The following is a 445-nucleotide window of genomic DNA, read 5'->3' on the forward strand; positions in this document are numbered from 1 at the left end:
GGCGGCGGCCATGTTGGGAGCTTCAGGGCGCTTTCGGTGCGGGGTGTGCTGAGGGAGTCTGCGCGGGGAGACTTGTCGCTGGGGGATCGGCGGAAGATCGGGCTCGAAGCGGGAGGAGTAGAGCGCCTACTACGACTCTGAGCTGGGCTTGCTTAGTTGCTTGTGCCCGGCTTTAGAAGCGCTCGGGCAGGGGAGGAGGGGGGGGTGTCCCTGACCGAGAAGCCAGCACCATGAGTGGGGGGACGCCCTACATCGGGAGCAAGATCAGCCTTATCTCCAAGGCCGAGATCCGCTATGAGGGGATCTTGTACACCATCGATACCGAAAACTCCACTGTGGCCCTGGCCAAGGGTAAGGACCTGGCGGAGTAGAGAACTGGGCCCCGGCAGCCCAGCATCGCCTCGGGGAGGGAGCGGGACCGCGGGGCGTGCGGCGGGGGAGGGAT

General features: G+C 65.6%; 1 protein-coding gene across 2 annotated transcripts in view; it reads left to right on the forward strand.

Moving 5' to 3' along the window:
- The first annotated feature begins 6 nt into the window (after window positions 1–6).
- LSM14A (LSM14A, SCD6 homolog A (S. cerevisiae)) overlaps window positions 7–445 on the forward strand; it is an 18,704-nt gene continuing 18,265 nt past the window's right edge. For both annotated transcript variants that reach the window (XM_010006170.1, XM_010006169.1), the window contains exon 1: window positions 7–351. In XM_010006170.1, coding sequence (XP_010004472.1) covers window positions 231–351 — 121 coding nt within the window. In that variant the 5' untranslated portion in view covers window positions 7–230. The remainder of the gene's footprint in view (window positions 352–445) is intronic.

This window comes from Chaetura pelagica, unplaced genomic scaffold, assembly GCF_000747805.2.
Source record: "Chaetura pelagica isolate M959 unplaced genomic scaffold, ChaPel_1.0 scaffold139, whole genome shotgun sequence".
Classification (NCBI taxonomy): Eukaryota; Metazoa; Chordata; class Aves; order Apodiformes; family Apodidae; genus Chaetura; species Chaetura pelagica.